At 44.1% G+C, this 16,469-nt stretch overlaps 1 protein-coding gene across 1 annotated transcript in view; it reads left to right on the forward strand.

Moving 5' to 3' along the window:
• The window catches only part of Mrps27 (mitochondrial ribosomal protein S27), an 85,137-nt gene that overhangs the window by 55,194 nt on the left and 13,474 nt on the right, over positions 1-16,469 (forward strand). The window contains exons 5-7 of the mRNA XM_006994416.4: positions 10,295-10,409; positions 13,905-13,983; positions 16,058-16,173. Coding sequence (XP_006994478.1) covers positions 10,295-10,409; positions 13,905-13,983; positions 16,058-16,173 — 310 coding nt within the window. The remainder of the gene's footprint in view (positions 1-10,294; positions 10,410-13,904; positions 13,984-16,057; positions 16,174-16,469) is intronic.

Below are 16,469 nucleotides of genomic sequence, written 5' to 3' on the forward strand. Positions count from 1 at the left end.
TCAAAATAAGTGATGGTGGATGATTATGATTGCTTATCAGCAGTGCACTTACAAAGTAAAAACAGTAACAGATTCAAGGCCTGGCTCAGTCCAGACAAAGACTATTCTCAGCCTTAAAGCCCCTCCTTGGAGATGGAGATAAAGGCAAAAGCCCATGGCTGCACAAGATGCTAAGAATACAGCAGAGCTGGGAGCTAGACCTTAGACAAGACATTTCTACAACCTCATTATGGCTCAGGGAACATTTTGGAAGGGTGCAGCAAGAGTGTAAGAACCTTACACTCAGGATGGGGAGAGCGTAGCACGAATTGCTAATTGGTCTTACTAATTAAAAAAAAAAAAAACCTAAGCCAGATATTGAGGTGAAGGCTGAAAGATCAGAGAAACAGAGCAAGCCACAGCCAACCTCACCTCACCAGCTCCTCAACCGATCCTGTTTCCACGAATCCTCAGACTAAAAGCCTCTGAGTCCTCACACCTTATATACCTTTCTGTGCCCTGCTGTCTCACTTCCTCTCTCCACACAGCTATATCACTTCCTCTTTCTGCCCAGCTCTATCACTTCCTGTCTGTCCAGACCTCCAGACCTCTATGGTAACTAGTGCTGGGATTGAAGGCGTGTGCCACCAGGCCTGGCTCTGTTCCCAGACTGGCCTTGAACTTACAGAGATCCTTATGGATCTCTGCCTCCCGAATGCTGGGATTAAAGGCCTGTGCTACCACTGCCTGACCTCTGTGTTTAATATAGTGGCTGGCTTTTTCCTCTGATCCCCAGATCAGCTTTATTGGGGTGCACAAGTAAAATATCACCACAGGAGAGGGGTTGTGAAATTCCATTTCCTAATCAGGACATAGCCATGGGAACCACAAACTCATAGCACTGTGCATCCTGGCAGTGAGCCCACAGAAGCCAGGCCTTCCTAACAGTCAGCTGTGGAGGGGGGGTCCTTAGGGGCCAAACCACACACTGGTGGTGTTTGGCAATCAACAGATTCTGAGGTGGGGGAGACCTGGTATCAGGTTGTGTGCCCCCCGTGGAGCCCACCAAGCTCTGATGGTTAGTTCTAAACTCAGGATCGCACAGAGGGTTCTCATTAAATTCTGTGGAACACAGACTAATGAATAGGGGAGCGAGAGTTATAGGAATATGGAGGAGCTGGTATGGGCAGGAGAGAAATGGGAGGAGATGGGGGAAGAGCTACCAAAATACACAGTATATATGACGTTGGGGAAGAACAAGATTTATTAATAAAAAATTTAAATACTAACATTATACTGAACAGTAATTTATATTACATAAAAGAATTACTTTGGCTGAGTCTTTATATCTAAGTTGTATGCAGTGACATAGGCAGTGGAGTAGAAAATGCTCTATTCCTGGAGAGGCAAAGCTGAAACTGTTTCCTACAAAGCTTGAGCTTCATTTAAAATGTACTTGGGGGACCTTGGGTTTAACTTTCATGATTTTATCGTTTCATTTTGAAGTTTTAGGTGCCAGCTTGCAGGCTCTGGCATCCCCATCATCTCTGCCGGGGGAAGGGTACTCCTCAGATGCTAAGCATCTGCCTGGCATGCACAAAGTCCCCGAACCAACAGCCTCATCTTCTTCCTGATTTTAGTGGAAGTGCTTTGAGTCTCTCTTCAGCCAAGTTGATGTTGCCTGTGAACTTGATATAAACTACCTTTATTATGTTAAGGTAGGCCCCTTGTGTCTCTCGTCTCTCCAGGACTTTTGTTAGGAAGGGGTGCTGGATTTTGTCAAAGGCCTTTTCTGCATCTAATGAATTGATCATGTGGTTTTTGTCTTTCAGTTTGTTTTATATGGTAGATTACATTTATCAATTTATGGCTCCTGAGCCATCCCTGCATCTCAGGGATGGGGCCTACTTGACCGTGATGGATGATCTTTGTAATGTGTGCTTGGATTCGGTTTGCGAGTGTTTACTGGACTTTTTTGATTCTATGTTCATGGGGATTGGTCTGTAATTCTCTTTCTTTGTTGGGTCTTTATGTGGTTTGAGTATCAGGACGACTGTGGCCTCGTAAAGTAAATGGGGCATTGTTCCTTCTGTTTCTATTTTGTGGAATAATTTGAGGAATATTGGCATTAACTCTTCTTTGAAAGTCTGGTAGAATTCTGCACTAAAACTCTCTGACCCTGGGCTTTTTTTAGTTGGGAGACTTAATTACTGCTTATATTTCAGTAGGGGTTATAAGTCTGTTAAAATTACCTATCTGATCTTGATTCAATTTTGGTAGGTGATGATATCAAGAAAATTATCCCTTTTCTTTTTCTTTCTTTCTTTTTTTTTTTTTGATTTACCAATTCGGTAAAGATTTTTAATGTATGTCCTTATGATTCTCTGGATTTCTTCAGGGTATTTCTTATGTCCCCCTCTTTGTTTCTAATCCTCTTGAATTTGGATATTATCTCTCCTCCTCCTAGTTAACTTGAATGAGGGTTTGTCAGTCTTACTGATATTCTCAAAGAATCAATGATTTCATTGATTCTTTGTATCTTTGTGTGTTTGTCTCTGTTTTATTGATTTCAGTTCTGAGTTTATTTCTTACCATCTACTCTTTTTGGGTATGATTTTTTTTCTCTTTTGTTTTAGAGTTTTCCCTTTGAAAGCATCGTTCAGTGTTAAAGACTCTGAGCACTTTTGTTTTTATGAAAGCCTTGTTAGGAGGATTCTTTGGCCCTTGAACCCCATCTTCTGCCAGCATTTTGTTACTTTGCCTCCTGTCAACACCTCTGTTCCCTGAGGCAGAATCCATGTCCTCCTCCAGCCCGTGGGCTGTGCAAAGGAAACAGTAGGGAGGAAGGAAGGACATAATCGGTGATCTTCCTGTTAGTCCGCTTCCTCTGCCTCGCTTCGGAGGAAAAGGGAAGTGTTTCCTCCTCGCTTCAGCTCTATTTATAGGCAGGGTGATACTCACAACTGGCAGTGGATGGCTGTTTCTGTGTAAATAATGCCCACAATGTCAGCATATATATTGGCATTGGTAAATCCTAGTGGGCCCAGCCACTGTTGGCACATCATCGGACGCCTGAGATTCTTTGAATACAAAATGACAGAAGACACGTCTCTTGCCTTGTGAGAGCCTAGAAGCTTAGTTGGGGAGTCGGTAGTTACAGAAATAGAATCTGGCTCTAACTGGATTGCGTGGCAGAAAAGGAGCCCAGTCTCCTTTCGGGAAATGGAAGTCGTCAGGTTTGGACTTTATCACACACTAGGAAGAGTCGGAATGCTTAGAGCTCTGAGCTTTTCCTCTTTGAGGGGGGAAAAAATCTAATCTTAAGAAATCCAGATTAGTGCTAAGCCTCTCTCCCCTCAGAAATAGCCCAAGACCTCTGTAATCAGCCCCATCAGATGCGCTCACGCTGGCTTCCTTCTCTGCCTTTACATCAGTATGCTGCTCTCCTGGGCCTGATCACTTCTGTTGTGGCAGACAGAATCCTGCCTGTGTGGTAAACCTAGAACATTCTAGAAACACTGACTTTTTTTTTTTTTTTTTTTTTTGGTTTTTCGAGACAGGGTTTCTCTGTGTAGCTTTGCGTCTTTCCTGGGACTCACTTGGTAGCCCAGGCTGGCCTCAAACTCACAGAGATCTGCCTGGCTCTGCCTCCCGAGTGCTGGGATTAAAGGCGTGCGCCACCACCGCCCGGCCCGAAACACTGACTTTTATTCAGTGATTTTCTTTCTTTTCCGTCTTACTCCCTCTTCCTCGGAGTTATTCTAATGTAGCCATGACTTACGAGTGTGTGGTTTCCTGCCTTAGTTATATTATTCATGACTTTAGTTTGTCTGGATCCCTTAGCTTTATAAGACACCAGGAAATGTTTATATCCTTTTAAACCTGCTTGCTCCTTGTCTATAGGTTTCATATTCAAAACTGAAAAACATTCCCTTATCTCTGCCCAAACCATGCCAGTTCCTACAACTTTTATGTTTTTATAAAGAAGATGAGTTCCAGGGTCCAGTTTTTTCTCAGCGTCCTGCCTCCTAGCCAGAGGCCCTCTCCCGTTTGCTCCCATGGCACTTACAGCTAACCAGTGAGCCTGTGCAGGAGCAGTGGCCAGTGGCCGGACAGTCCCCGCAGTGGCTTCTGGGTGCAGTTTCACCAGCCATAGAGATAGCCATTTCTGCTTTGGGGACCATTACCAGGAGAGCACCAGTGATCATTGTAAATAGTTTTTTCCCTCCTTCTCTCCCATAATAATCCCCATCTAGCTATACATACTGACTTTTGGAAGAAGATAAACTAGTGTTCCCAGTGTCAAAGAAAAACAAGCGTAGTTCTGATTGGCTCCCCTAGGTCCCATAAAAGAAGGAGCCAAAGGACCATATGGTCTGAATAAAGGTTTTGGGTTGTTTTTGTTTTTGTTTTGTTTTCTGCACCAGAAAAAGAGTTTCATCTCCAGACTAGAGTTAGGGGGTTTGCTAGACCAGCAGGGGTGGAACTTGGGTCATTGTACCTCGCACAGGGCTGTAACTAGTCATTTCATGGGTGTGGTCTCTGTCTCCTGGATTGAGAGATGTAGATCTGGCACAGCAGCAGCCAGCTGCAACAAAGGAGAGACAGAACATTAGGGACGTGGTGACACATGTCCCACTTGTCACTGCTTTCTGGTCCATGGAAACCTTCCTTGTACAGTAGGTTCTAGTGTGTCTTACATCAGCATGCTTCCCGGTGAAATGCCAGGGGCCTTGTTTTTAAGCTTTGAGTCTAACAAATTCAGACTTTGATAGCTAAGGAGTCCCTCTGGCATGCATCTTCATGTTAAAAATACGTTATTATGCTGCATTAGTTTAACAGTGCATATTGTAAAATGCTGTACCTGTATTACTCTACCAAAAGTCCCCTGGCTTGTCCTCCTTGCGGGCTGGCCAGCAGAGACTGGGGGCTGGAAACTGTGGAGCATACAACAACAACAAACAGAAGCTGCTTCCAAACTGCATTGCAATTTGTTTTCAAGTTCTTTTTGGAAATTGGCAGAATATAAATTATAAACCAACCAACAGATGTAAATGTGGCTCTTTTTTATTTGTTTGTTTGAGACGGAGTCTTTCTATGTAGCTCTGACTATCCTGAAACTCACTCTGTAGATCAGACTGGTCTCAATCTCACAGACATCCCTGTGCCTCTGTCTCTCCAGCACTGGGATTAAAGGCGTGTGCCACCACACCAGCTTTTGTGGTTCTTTCTAACGTGATACTTCTGGTTCTGGAAGGGGACCAAGGAAATGATCTGTATAAAATGCTTGCAATGACCAGAAAGTCCTGCAAGGTTGACTGCAAAGGGACCATGAGGGGACTTGTGGGGTAACGGGACTCTTCTTGTGTCTTTATTGTGGGGGTGGTTTGCAGCTGTCATCTGTAAAATGTACGGTGGTAAAACTCAAAGATTGGAACTTCAGGAATTGAGCATCACAGCTCTGTAAACCCAACTCAAAAACTGCCTAGATATTTAATCAAAGACAGTTCATCTACACTGGGGTAGCTGGTAAATTGTAAGTGTTCACATCCAGGCTTTGTATTAGCCTTTGGGGATGAAATAGAAAAACACCTTTTTAAAAATGATACATTTATTTAATAGAAGCTCAGTATATGTTTAATGAAAGTTAAAATTAACTGAAATTTCTTTACACATAAAATAAGGGATCTCGAGCAGCAAAGAAATTTTAATCTGCCATAGTGATATTTTCATTTTGTACTTGTGATAAGTGAAGGAATTGAAGATGAGTTCTGAAATGAACAATTCTGAAGGCAGAATTTCCTGCAGGATGGAAAAGAAGCAATTATCTTTCTAATTGCCTTTTTAGGATGAGAAAGTGGGCAGCAGCAATGGAATCAGAGTCTGGGTTAGTCACACAATACTCTCTTGCTTTTTGGTGGGAGGAAGCGCTGGACCCTGTTGATATTCGCAGACATGGCTTCATGAATTTGACTCACACGCCACTCTCCAGCCATGGACGCAGCTGCATTTTCTCCTTGGCGGCCTCCTCTCCCGCCCCTCCTCCATGGCCACCTCACTTAGTGGCTGAGGTTCCCATCTGGAGAGCCTGTTGCCACAGGATACAGAGTCCACTGGGAAAGAGGGAAAGCTTGTGTGTGGTTAGGCTTGGCTGGTGGCTCGTGTAATCAGGGAAACCATGTAGAAAGCTTGCTCATTCGTGTGCAAGAGCCTGGGTTGTAGCGAAGTGATAGCAGGCTGTGGGCCGTGGGCCCTGACATTGTGCCTGAGGCCTGCGGCATTTGCTGTTGTGATCCTGAGTACTGGCGAGTGTGGCCACCTCTGTTGTTCAGCAATAATGAGATGTGCATTGGCACCCAGGGAAGAACAGCCATAGCCCGGGTTTTTCTTGTTTTCCATGAAATGGTTCAATTGGTCACAGCTAACTGGCAGTCGCTGTCTGGTGTTTTCCCTTTTACTCTCAATCCCTTAAAGGACTTCTCTTCCCGTCTAAGAAATCTGAGGTGACCAGGCTTTGGGATCCGTGTCTTCTTGGCGGACTGTGACCCCCGCTCTGCTGCTGCCTTGGTGCTGCCCACCTTGAGTGAGCGCAGGAGCAGGTGACTGCCCAGCACTTCCAGATGCAGCCTGGGGAGGGAACCCGAAGCTTCTCGGTTCCTGCAATTGGCTCCACCATGGTTTGAGCCTCTAGAAAGCTCTGGAAACCCCAGTTAGCACTGGGACCAGAAATCTCTTCTGCCGCGGGCACAAGCTTTAGAACCAGAGTGGGAACTTGACAGCACACTTCTTCCATCCCCCCTTTGTATTCATCGCTCCTTCCTCTCGGAAATACACGGCCGCAGACCTGAGCTACAGCCTCTCTCCCGCCTTCTGGGGCACAGCAGTGGAGGTGGTATTTGAGTTTCATTTCTCCAGCTTTCCTAATGCTCACAGTTTGCCTTCAGCTATAGTAAAGCTTCTGCAGAGATGTGGCCTCAGCTAATGGCACCAGATGGAGAAGGGCGTCCTATAGTGGCGTCTGTAATCTGCCAGTCTAGAGCTGGAGCGAGCAAAGGTCAGTCTGTTTGCAGGCCAGTTGGGAATCGGTGTGCTGGCCAGCAGTCTACAGGGTCATCTAGGTGAGGCCCATTCCAGAGTCTGACCTGCCCCTAGCAAGGATCCGCACCGAGCTGCTCGTGAAATTGGCTGAGGAATTTCTCTCGTACATTCAAACGTGGTTCTTTTTAGCCTAGTGTGACTCCTTCGTGTTCTAGAAGTTGTGCTCTAATTTATTTCCTTCCTTCCTTCCTTCCTTCCTTCCTTCCTTCCTTCCTTCCTTCCTTCCTTCCTTCCTTCCTTCCTTCCTTCCTTCCTTCTTTCCTTCCTTTCACTTTTTTTCTTTTTAGTTTTAAACACTGATAGGGCCTAGAAAGGGGTTCACTTGCTGCCTATTTGGGAAAGACTAGGATTGCACTTTGGGCAACATATTTTGTAATATGTGTATTATATTACTGTTTCTGGAAGTGGTATGATGTGGCAGTTAGTTAAAAGTGTCCTGGGCATTTGTGATGTATAAGGACTGTTAAGCCTTACAGTCCAGAGGTCTCACTGACCTGACCTCCCTAGGAGCTGCTTGGCAACTCCAGCTGGTTAAATGAGATACCTGAGAGGTCATCATGGGTAATGCTTCTTTTAGGCTTTTAAAAGCAGCATGAAACAGAAATATTTCCCTTTGCTTCTAGCCATTAGCCTTAGAATGTTAGCGAACAACTTGAAATAAATTTTAATTTGAGCTATAAAGGTCCATAGCTAGGGTCCCACCATCAATCTTGAAAGTCTCAAAATTGCTTGCTAACCATGAATAAGAAAAAAGCTGTTTGCTTGGATGTGGCCATGAATAAAGCTACTGATGTGGTTTAAAGTCTGCCAACAATAGCAAAAAAAGCTATAACCTCTGGCCATCCAAGATGTCTAAGGCAGGAGATTCGCTTTAAAGTGCTCTTGGGTAAAAGAGATAGCTGACATTTTTTATCTGTTTTAAAATGAAAAATAGACTGAACCACCGAAGCCACAAACCCTGCACCTAGCAATCCCTTTGGGCCATGCCCTCCTTTTATTATTTATTAGGGACGTGTATAACGAGGCTAGACTGCTCCAGGCAAAGGAGTCACCATTCTTTACATGTACAGTAGGTGTTACCAGGATAATAGTGTACATAATTATGTAGCATTTAATAAATGTCTTGATTGAAGCTCTGCTTTCATTTCCTGAAAACCAGTATGGGCTAAAACATGTCAGGCACCAAGGAATCATGTGGTGTAAGTGGGTCCCAGTGTGCCCCATAAGTTTCTACCAAAGAGGGAACATGGTCATCGTTGAGACAGTACACCTGTTCTTTCTTTGTTTTTCTTTGTTTTTAAAAATTAAAGTTGACTAAGGTGTAGCTCAGTAGCAGAGGCTTCACGTGGCTTGTGTACTGTACTCCTTAAAATTCAATAAAAATAAAAGTGACTATTAATTGACTACATTTTAGATCGCAATTTTTTTTCTCAGAGTAACAAGGAGAGGGTCTCAAGTACTTAACTGTTGATTTGAAAATGTGACCGAACATGTGGAATACTAAAATGTTTTATTTCTGTGCAAAGGATTGTCTAGGGTGGGCTGTACATTACCTGTCTAAGGCCAGATCAGTGCCAACCTGAATTTAATTTGACATTTCTGTTTTCCTCATTTTTAAAAGAGCTAATTTTACAAAGAAAACTAGAATAAGAAACATTTTCATGCCAAATCTAAGATAGATAGATAGGTAGGTAGATGATAGATAGATGATGGATGATGGATGGATGGATGGATGGATGGATGGATGGATGGATGGATGGATGGATGGATGGATGGATGGATGGACAGGCAGATGGATGGATGGATAGATGAAACAAACTATGTAAATGTGGTGATACATGACTTTAGCACTCCAGAGGCAGAGGCAGGAAGATCATGAAATCAAAGTCAACCTGTGCTTCGTGACAAGATGCTCCCTGTCTCAAAAAAGGGTGTTGGAGAGAGCAACATGACTCCAAGCCTGTAAAACAAGTTCAGGTTCATTTTTGGCATGTCTTTCCCCAGAGCCCTAACAACCCAAATTAAACACTATCCTGTCCCCCCTCTCCAAAGGCACATGGCTGGAACTAGCTGGTGGGACACTGAAGAACCACCTCTAAGACAGTATCAGCATGTGCCCGTGGCTCTTAAAATGGCAGAAGTCTTTACCGCCAAGTTTCTGCCTCTTCTGTCTTTTTTTTTTTTTTTTTTTTTTTTTTTAAATAAGAGTTTAACCTTTGTGGGGCCCAGAGACTAGCCTGCTTTCTGAGAGCTTAAAGAAAATGTAGGGCTTTCTGTTGTCTGAGTAGGATGTATGAAGTTCTGTCTTAGTGAAAACAGATAAACATTTAGACATGCCCAGATAATCCCACCTCCTCCGCAGCCCTGGGGAGAGAAGCGCCATCCAGCCCAGGCACTAGCCACATGTGAGGACTCAGGCCACAGCATCATCCGGGAACCAGTCCTCCCAGTGACTCCATTTCAGGAGCCTGTGACCTAGGCCCGTGAGGGTTGCTGTGGGGAGAAGAGGGAATGGACTGAGGGGCCACCGTGGTGCTGTGAAGAAGGCAGGAGGGTATGGTTCCCGAAGGACCTGAATGTGAGATCGGGGTCAGCTTTTAATTTGTTTGTTTTCTTGATTCAGTAGTATTCCAGTTGTTCCTGAATATACAAGAAATGCTGGTATAACTCAAAGCTGATTTCCCTCAGTTCTGTGCTGTTCTGGTTTTCTTTTCTTTGTCTGTTTTACTTCATTTTCAGAGTATCCACTTGAGTTTCATACATCCCTTCTGATGAGCTATGTATTAGCATAATGTTGTGATTAATATTTCCCCAAATAATTTCCATAAATCTCATATTAAAGCAAGATGTTGAGGCAAGGGGTATTAAATGATTGATAAAGCTGTGCTTTTTTTGTGACACACACCTTTAGTCACAGCACTTGGGAGGTAGAGGCTGATCTGTGAGTTCTAGGCCAGCCAGGACTACAAAGAGACCCTGTCTTAAAACAAATAAATAGGTTTATATTTTTCTTTTTTATTATTTTGCCTTTTCTTTCCATTTCAGAATTATAGTTAAGAGTTTCAACTTCAAGTTTTTTTAGTTGTAAATTCTCATGACTTTTGATCACGTTGACTGCACCAATACTATTCCAAGAGAAGGACCCACTGATGGAAGATGTTCAGGTTTTAACATTAAGAGATAACACCAGTATTGTCTCCTCTTATGTTTTATTTAGATTTCGACACAGTCCCAACTGCTGGTACCTGAGAGACTGGACCATCCACACCTGGATTCGACAGTGTCTGAAATACGGTGCACAAGACAAAGCCTTGTACACCCTTGTTAATAAGGTGAGGGTTTGCTGGCGTGCTTCCGGGGTGTATGTGACCTGCTGTTTGTACCTGTGATGGACCAAAGAGAAGTACCAGAAGCCACTTTCTTAAGCTGTCCTGAATTCAGACTCCTTCTCCCACTGTCTCCAGACTGGAGCAGTTATAAACTAACCAACGAGCTACAAAGCTCCTCTAGCTGCCTCTTCTCCAAACAGTGGTCAGGGAAGTACAGTTGAGAGTGGGGTGGAGTCCAGTCAGAACCCTGCACACTGGTCACTCCATTTCCATCCTTCAGCCTGGGATCTCTTGCCTGCTTCCCTTTCATAGATCTGGGTGAGTGCTGACCATTTTTGATGGAGTGTAATCTCTAGTTTGTTCAGACTACCTTATACTTTTTAAGAAGATGATAATTCCTCCTTTCTCCTAAGCTCCCTGGCTTTTCCTTCCCACAAGCCCCAGAGTTCCCAGAATTAAGGTCTTTCTGATGTTACATTCCTCCCAGCACTCTAGTCTGCATTGACTTCACGGCATGAAAGTATATGCAAAATAAGCATGAGTCGTAGAGTGTTGCTATTGCCAGAGTCAACCTAAACACCCTTTCAGCCATTAAAGAATTTTGACAGGGCTAGAGAGATACCTTAGTGTTTAAGAGCACTGGCTGTTCTTCCAGAGGACTCAGGTTCAATTCCCAGCATTCACATGGCAGCTCACAACTGTCTGTAACTTCAGTTCTAAGGGATTTGATACCCTCACACAGACATACATGCAGGCAAAACACCAGTGCACAAAAAATAAAAATAAACTAGTAGCTTTAAATTGAAAACAAACCATGAATTTTTAAGCTGAGTGCTGGTGACTTAGACCTTTAATCTCAGCACTCGGGAGGCAGAGGCGGGCTGATCTCTGTTCGAGTCCAGCCTGGTCTATAAATCGAGTTCCAGAACAGCCAGGACTGTTACATAGAGAATATTTAACATTATTCTACACAGAAAAATATTGTTAAAGAATTTTAATTCAAAATTTAACAATATTTTATGAAATAAAATAGTATCACCAGACCTTGAAAATTAGAGTTAAAAGGGAAGACTGATTTTATGTTTGACTCTTCTCTGTGAAAAAATGATTTTCATCTGTAACTTAGGCTCAAATCAAACCAACATATGCTCTACACATTATTTGTGTGAGGTGATGAATTAAGTAGATGAAGACAGAAGTGACCGGTATCTCTTCCTTATTTTGTGGAAATAAAGCAGCTCTCCCCTTTCCCTGGTAAACCTCATGTTGGAGGGTTCTAAGTGCCCTGCAAGAGGAATCCAGAGGATGCACACGGAGCAGCATGTGCTGCCCTTTTGCCTACAGTGACGGCAGGGGACTGAGTCAGAGGGGAGACTCAGCTGGATCCTAGACAGACAGTCACGGTTCGGGCTTCCGTCTCGAGAAAGAACGGACAGCCCTGGGGGAAGGAAGAGATGAAATCTTGTTCTCTTCATTCCAGAAGTTATACTTAGAGAGGAAGATCCCTGAGGAAACAGCTCTAGAAAGGCCTAGAAAAGTAGAGCAAAGGTTCTTTTCTGTCGCTTCCAGACCTTTAAAAGGGAAGTCACTGGGTGAGGAGTCAGAAGACCCAGCCCATAATCCCTTAGGTTCCGTCAGCTGCCTGGAGCGTCGGCCAGATAATTTTTTTCCTTTTGTGTCCTGGTCTTCTCAACTCCAACTTGAGTGAGTTGTATCAGTGAGTGACAACCTGAGCTGCCCATTAGAGTCACCCAAGGTTTTTAGAAGCTTCCATGTGGAGAGATAGCTGAGTCACTGTGCTCACCATAGGAGCATGATATTTTGAGTTTGGATCCCATGTAAAAAGTTGGGCAGGGCAGCCCATGCCTGTGTGTACGTGTACACACACACACACCTCATACAAAAATAATAAACATTACAAATACTTGTATTTACCCCTAATATTCTAGTTTACTTGGCCTTTCTGGGCCTCTCTTGGTCTTTGGGCTTCAAAGCATCACTGAGTGGAAAGCATAAAGATTCTCACACATCTGTCCCAGCACACACACCGCCTTCCCTAACCAGCATCCTGCTCCTGGAATGGGACATCTGCTGGTACTAATGCACTCAGAGTGGAGGACACAGCATTAGCCCCCAGAGCCAACAGTTTACACGAGGGTTCCTTCTGATGTTGTGCATCCTGTGCGTGTGGATGAGATGATGTGAGTCGAGCAGAAGTATTCACTGTGATCTGCCTTTTCAGCCTTCTTAGGGACTCTACTTTAGGTTTCACCTGACCCATGGTCAAAGTTGAGAAACCTGGACTGACTGATTTCTTTTCCTTTGTTCTACAAACTTGACCCTGTACCCCAGATTGAATCTTGCTATGTAACCCAAATTGCCCCAGAACCCACCTCAGTTCTGCCTCAGCCTTTGAGGGATTATAGGTGTGAGGCACTACACTTGGCTTGAATCAGTTGATTTCAAAGGTCCTTTCTAGCTTTAATGAATTACCATTCTAAAGTGTTTTGGCTTTAGCCTGCCTTGGACTCATGCTGATGTGGGTGAGTTCTCTGAGAATCAAGGCCCCGACCCTGAGTTGCAGGCTTCCTGGCAGTGTTCCATGTCAAAACACCTAAGGCATCCAGTGCTGCTGCCATGAGTCAGTTGGGGTGATTCACAGCCAAGGCTTAGGAACCTCCCAAGGGAGTAGGTGGGGCAGGAGGGGTTCCCCAGGTGTTTCTGGTAGTTGGCGATGCTATGGAACAGGGAGGTTAGATCCTATTGAAGTAAGAATTGGGGGTGAAACTGTAACTGTGATCTAGGCAGTCAGGAGTCAGTCTCGGGTGTATATGAAATCACAGAAGCCTGCTAAAACTTCAGGGTTCCATCCCAGATATGATGCTGTGGGCCTGAGATGATGCTTCAGGATCTGAATTGTTACTGTGCTCCTACCAAACCCTGAAGCTGACACTGAAGCATCTTTATTTATTCCTAAAATATTATTCCTAAATTCTGACATCTTAAAAATGCAGGTTAGCAGAATCCAAGGAGCTTGGTGTATAACAAAGTGTTGGCATATTTCTTGGGTATTTAGAAGTTCAAGCCGGACCATATGCTGTATAATTCCTGCTTTTTTCTTATGGTCTGCTTTTGCATTTTCATTTATACCTTGTGAAAAGAATCACTGGACCAGCCCTGTGTGGAGGAAGGGGATGGGCTCTTGTTGCTGCTGCTGTTTTTAGCTCTGACGAGCTGTTAGAACGGAGTCCTATTTTCACCTGTCTTGTGTCATCTGTGAGACACCCACTTACAACGTTCTCACCCTGACCAACAGTTCCAATTCCCACACCTCATGAGTCACAGCTTCCGTCTCACTGTCACAATGCTGTAGAATGGCAGTCACATACCTTAACTCCAGGGCCAGGTTTTACCCTGCAGAGTATATAGGCATATATTACAGACTGAATGAGAGAGGGCTTGTGTTTTTATCTTTCTCCATTTTCATTTTTATTACAGGTTCAGTATGGAATTTTTCCAGATAACTTTACATTCAATTTACTGATGGATTATTTCATAAAGAAAGAAAATTACAAAGGTAAGAAACCAAATCACCATTCAGTTAATACAGGGCTTTCAGCTCCCAAGTGGAAGAGTCCAAATGCAGACAGCTTCCTCCTTCTTCATTTCTTAATTACATCTCTTTACCTTACTCTTTTAGTGAGAAAGGTTTACATGAAGAAGGAGAAAATTTTACATGAAGATTATTATCATTATGCAGAAAATTTCAAGTATCACTCTTCTATTGCTGGGATAGAAAATATCGAAGCATATAAGTGATTATTGAGGAAAATTAATTATATGGGCAATCTGACTTCACTTCCCAAGCTGGTTGAAATGCAGAATACAGAGACTAAAGTAGCAGTGGATTTAGTTTTCATGTGTAATTTTGGAATCTGTAATGAAGAGTTGGCAGGGTTAGATGTACACACTAAAGGCCAGTGAAATGGCTTCAGTGGGTAGAGGCGCCTGCTGCCAAGTCCAAGGACCTAAGTCAGAGAACTGGAGTCCACGTGGGAGAGGGGGGCTGCCTCCACAGGATGTCCTCTGACCTCCACACGCACACATGCACATGCAATAAATCAATAATGAGTATGTGATTTCAGGAGGGAGGAAAGGGGGGCTTAGAGCTGGAGAGTGGGCTCAGCATGTCAGAGCACTGGTTGCTCTTATGTAGGATGCAGTTTAGTTCCCCATACCACATGGCAGCCAACAACCATCTGTCACTCCACCTCCAGAGGACCTGCCGTCCTCTTCTTGCCTTCTTAGGCACTACAGATGTAGTGCACAGACATACATGTGGCCAACACCCATATACATGAAGTTAAAAATAAATAAATCTTAACAGCAACGAAAGAGGCTTTAATCCTTGTGGTCTTTGGAAATATTGAGTGCTTATTTAAAAGAAAATCTCACCCAGCATGGTGGTGGTGCACACCTTTAGTCCTAGCACTTGGGAAGCAGAAGCCGGCCCATCTCTGTGAGTTCAAGTCCGGCCTGTCTACATAGTGAGTTTCAGACTCCCCAATGCTACATAATGAGACCGAGTCTCAAAAAAAGAGAAGAAAATCTCTTCCAGGTCCTTATTTTGCTAGATTTACTAGATGCTTTACTGGTCTGTCTGTCTGTCTGTCTCAGTTTTCCCATTTGCAAAAAGGGCAAAAAATTGATGCCTGTTAGCCTCCCGAAAAACCATCACAGCATTTGCAAAACCGGCCAGGAACAGCTGCACATCATGCTGACTCTTGTGTAACTGTGAGTGTGTACAGTGAGCAGAGGAGCATACACACTCAGTTGGAAGCATTTGTTGTGCTTGTGACGTGCAAGCATTGTTTCACTGTTAACACTGACATTCTCTACCTTGAGCACAAGTTACTGAGGGAAAAAAATTGTTTGAACTTGGCTTTATTGGCTTTTGTCTGTGCTGTAGAATATCATGGGAAAATAGGAGTCATCCAGGGCCTGTTCTTCTATGACCGGCATTTATGTAGAAATAAATAGCATACGTGTATGTTATACTCAGGGCTTTATAATTTATGAAGGACCATTTTCCTCTGCCTTCTTTCAAGTCTTTTAAACTGATCTCTATTATCCCTGTTTCCATCTGAAATAATTCCCGGGATCTGGGAGGTCCTCTAGCCTTTGTCTGTGTTGCCTCAACAGTGAGAAAGCTTCATAACAGAGAGAAGCAGGCAGCCTGCTTGCTTGTCAGGGTGACCTTGACGGTGGTGTGCCTCTTTCCCCATGCCTTACTCTTCTGGCTGTTGGACACTGTGTGAGGCATTCATTATCTTGTTGAAGTAAATAGAGCAGGCAGCATTTGATCATTGGGAAGATACTGCTCACGGGGACACGCAGTGCTTTGGCGCATGTCTGAAGTCATGGATACAAAAGCCCTGATTGAGTGTGCACACACAGTGTGTGCAGGAGATGTGTGTGGCTTGGAAAGGACCTGCTTCCTAGAAAAACCAGGACCAAAGCCCGTGTTTCCTTCTTCTTAACTCTGCTTATTTTCCCATTGCACTGCACTTCGCAAGAGTGTTTATGTTTAGGGATATGATGATGTTACCTACAACTGATTTCCTCTCGTTCTTACCTTCATCTTCTTCCAGATGCTTTAGCTGTGGTTTTTGAGATCATGATGCAAGAAGCCTTTGAAGTGCCGTCCACCCAGCTTCTCTCCCTCTATGTCTTATACCATTGCCTGGCAGAGAAGACAGACCTCACAGTAAGTGATGTGCACTAACGCAGAGCTGAGAGCTCGAGGCAGATCGAGCATCGGCTGCCGGCGTAGGTGGAAGAGGGCAGAGGAAGCCTTGCTCTCCGAATCTGAAGAGAAAAGGCTGTGTGCAGCCAGAAATGAACGTTCATTCGGTGTGTTGGTGTGTTTTGATAAGGGCAACTGGGGGAGAGGAGGTTAACCCAGGGCCCCTTGTATGCTGGGTAAGCATTTTACTACTGAGCTACAACCCTAGCCCCTTGTGGGCAATATGAAACTTGAGCCAAGTCAAGTGAGCTCAGACA

This window comes from Peromyscus maniculatus, chromosome 15 (genome assembly GCF_049852395.1).
Source record: "Peromyscus maniculatus bairdii isolate BWxNUB_F1_BW_parent chromosome 15, HU_Pman_BW_mat_3.1, whole genome shotgun sequence".
NCBI lineage: Eukaryota > Metazoa > Chordata > Mammalia > Rodentia > Cricetidae > Peromyscus > Peromyscus maniculatus.